This window comes from Ipomoea triloba, chromosome 12 (assembly GCF_003576645.1).
Source record: "Ipomoea triloba cultivar NCNSP0323 chromosome 12, ASM357664v1".
NCBI lineage: Eukaryota > Viridiplantae > Streptophyta > Magnoliopsida > Solanales > Convolvulaceae > Ipomoea > Ipomoea triloba.
This window is the reverse complement of record NC_044927.1, coordinates 1,883,217-1,886,201: the sequence shown is the minus strand read 5'-3', so window position 1 is coordinate 1,886,201 and position 2,985 is coordinate 1,883,217. Positions and strand designations below refer to the sequence as shown.

The window sequence follows — 2,985 nt, the reverse complement described above, 5'->3', positions numbered from 1 at the left end:
CATGCATACATGTGCCGAGTTTCAATCACCATATATATCTTAATACATGACAACAATTACATAGTAGTTTAATGAGTGTAAAAGTATTGAGAAGATTCCTTGATTATAGTATTAAATTGCACTAGGCCTAAGTACCACTATGAAGGAATAAGACTCAACTCAGCAGGTTGGTGCAATATAATACTCTATGCCCCATGAAGTACAATTAACCAATTAACCATTATAGAGGAAATATGAGAATTGAGAAATATAACATTTATGCTTGCAAAAAAAAAGAAATATAACATTTATACCAAAAGGATGGTATGCAGTAACAAAAAGTAGACACCCCATAGAGAGGGGAGAGGAGTCACAGACAACAAACAAACAAACAACAAAACATAGGTTCTTAATGCCAAGCCCGGCATCTAACAACAATTGACACCCCGGGATAGTTGTCTCACAGGGTACAACACTTAAGTCAACTAATAACGCATCTTTAACACTGGAAGGGGGTTTCTCCCAACTAACGCATCTTGATTAAGGAGTTGATTTCAGTTTTCTTCCTCGGGAAAACGGAGGTGCTTTCCTTTCGGCGTTGGCAAGCCCTTCAACCGCAAAGCACTCGGGGGTGAGGCGGCAGCCACCACTCCACGGCAGTGATCATCATCGCCGCCACTGTCCTCGCCTTCAAGCTCACCGTCGCTATTGTACACGAATCGTGTATGCTTCCCTGCAAATTTAGCTGCCCCATTAATGCCGATCTTGCTGATTCCTCTGCAAAGCTCATCAACCAGTCCCCCATCATCATCATCATCATCTTCTCCTTCCACCTCTTCATCACATTCCTCCTCAACTTCTTCAACACATTCATCCTCCTCCTCCTCATCATCTACACTACTTGCATTTGCCTGAATCGACCAAATGGATGAAACATCATCATCACCCGCATTTTTACTTCCTCTAATGCCGCCCTCATATGTCAGCATTGAAGAACAATCCGATGAAACATCATCTGTACCCTCTGATTTCTCAGAAAAATCCAGCAGGAGTGACCTTGTCACATTACTCTCCTCAGTTTCAGATTCTTTCTTCCCAATAATCATCTAATTTTTAAAAAGAATGAAACTTTATAACCAATAATTCAATTAAGATATAACAAACAAACAAACAAACAAACATCTCTTTTCACTTTTGGTCCATTGGGTATGATACACTACCAAATTAGGTCCCAGACCATCATCAAGATTTTCAATTCTTCAATTTCTTCCACATTTAGTCCCTCACCCAATTTTCCAACCAAACTAAGCCCAGAAAAAAATCTCAAAACAACTTTCCAATGGGATCAGAAGTGTAAAAAGACTCAACAAACCAACAAGCAAAAGAATCAAAAGTTTAGAATACCTGAGAGATGATGATTTTTTCTTCAACTGGGGAAGGGGTTACTGAAGGCAGGCCATTTTCAGAGGGGTTGAGATGAGGGGTATTTGCAGGAGTTGGGGCAAGAAGGCGCAAGGGAGAGTTAACAAAGCCTTGAAGATGAAGGAGAGGCCTGTTGAGGTCCAATGAGACTTTACAGAGATCATCAGCCTCTTCTTCAACCTTCTGCAACAAGTTCTTGACTTGTCCCCTCAACAGTGCCTCCCCTGACCCAGGAGTTATCTGCCCAATGATCACCCTCTTCTTCTTGGACATGGTTGATGATGGTGTCACCATTGCCAGCCCTATGATGGGTGAATCATTGGTGATGTCAATAAGGGCTGACCTCTCTTTCTGCTTCCCATTCCCCTGCTTGGCATTCTTCTCAGATTCTTCAAATCTCTCTGAACCCAACAAATAAAGAAACAAAATTGTAAATAAATTCAAGAATTCCCAGGAAAATCGCAAACCAATTCAAGAACTCTGATGATTGAGATAAACAATTTTTTTAAAGAAAAAAAATCGAAAAATTCCCCGCCCCCCAGACTAGCTCAAGTGGTAGACCATCGGTAGGTTTGGTTTCGATCAAATCCCAACAACAACATTTTGGAATTGGGACTTCCCAAGTTAGAGTCGAAATTTAAGTACTCCAACAACTCTTAGACACAAATTCTACCATTGGCAGGGTGGGGTTTCGATCAAATCCCACCAACAACATTTTGGAATTGGGGCTTCCCAAATTAGAGTCGAGATTTAAGTCCTCCAACGACTCTTAGACACCAATTCTAAGGTTTAGGATTAGTCTAAATAAGCAAAACTAAAAATTTAATATATCAAAAAAAGATTAAATGAAAGATACTGACTTGAAATGGGGATGTTGTTGATGGTGGTGGCAGAAGCGGCGGCCGCAGCCTTGGTCTGCGATCTGGTTACTCTTCTGGTTGATGATGGAGTCTCCATTAGAACAAACGCTTGCTTTCTGATCAAGAAGGTGACAGAAAACCAAAATTTCTTGGCCAATTTCTGATAGAAACAATTAGCGGAGAGATGTGAAATGGTGAATCAAGATTGAGACAGGTTTTATAGGACTGATAATAGGGTTTGATTGTGCCCAAAAAAATGACCGTTAGAGCGTGTTGGAGCCGTCAAAGTCACTAGCCGTTGGAATTTGGAAAGGCATAATCTATTATAAATGGGCTTTTCATGATTGATTATGGATTAGGCCCGATATCTTGGCAAGCAATACTTATACAACGGACGCAGTCCATCTTGAAAGGTGGAGTGATCACAATTTACATATTGAATGCAGTAAATTATATATTTTGGACTGGGTTCATAGAATAATTTGTTCTTGACAAGGTTTCCTCAAAATTGATGGATAGCAAAAATTACAAACCTTATACCATGGACCAGAATCCACAATGTACTATAGATCATGGTTCTGTACGACGTTTTTGAATTTTAGTTTTGACGGCGATCGTTTACTTATCCGATTCACGTTACTTTTTTTTATACTATAAATCATGTGCATTATCTTGTGTTGTGAGTTTTTTCCTTTCATTATTTTCCAACTGGCTGGCTATGTTT

General features: G+C 39.9%; 1 protein-coding gene across 1 annotated transcript; it reads right to left on the bottom strand.

Moving 5' to 3' along the window:
* Nucleotides 1-200: 200 nt before the first annotated feature.
* Nucleotides 201-2,448, bottom strand: LOC115998661. The gene is made up of 3 exons (XM_031238284.1): nucleotides 2,262-2,448; nucleotides 1,384-1,802; nucleotides 201-1,085 (listed from the first exon to the last, which is right to left on the bottom strand). The coding sequence occupies exons 1-3, from the start codon at nucleotides 2,356-2,358 to the stop codon at nucleotides 534-536; spliced, it is 1,068 nt and encodes a 355-aa protein (XP_031094144.1). The 5' UTR covers nucleotides 2,359-2,448; the 3' UTR covers nucleotides 201-533.
* Between the last annotated feature and the right edge of the window lie 537 nt (nucleotides 2,449-2,985).

Excerpts from the sequence above, each read along its gene's own strand:
- LOC115998661 (XM_031238284.1), bottom strand. The coding sequence starts at position 2,358 with ATGGAGACTCCATCATCAACCAGAAGAGTAACCAGATCGCAGACCAAG. Across the intron at positions 1,803-2,261 it reads CAACAACATCCCCATTTCAA|AGAGATTTGAAGAATCTGAG; the intron begins GTCAGTATCTTT and ends TGTTGGGTTCAG. Across the intron at positions 1,086-1,383 it reads AAAAAATCATCATCTCTCAG|ATGATTATTGGGAAGAAAGA; the intron begins GTATTCTAAACT and ends TTTAAAAATTAG.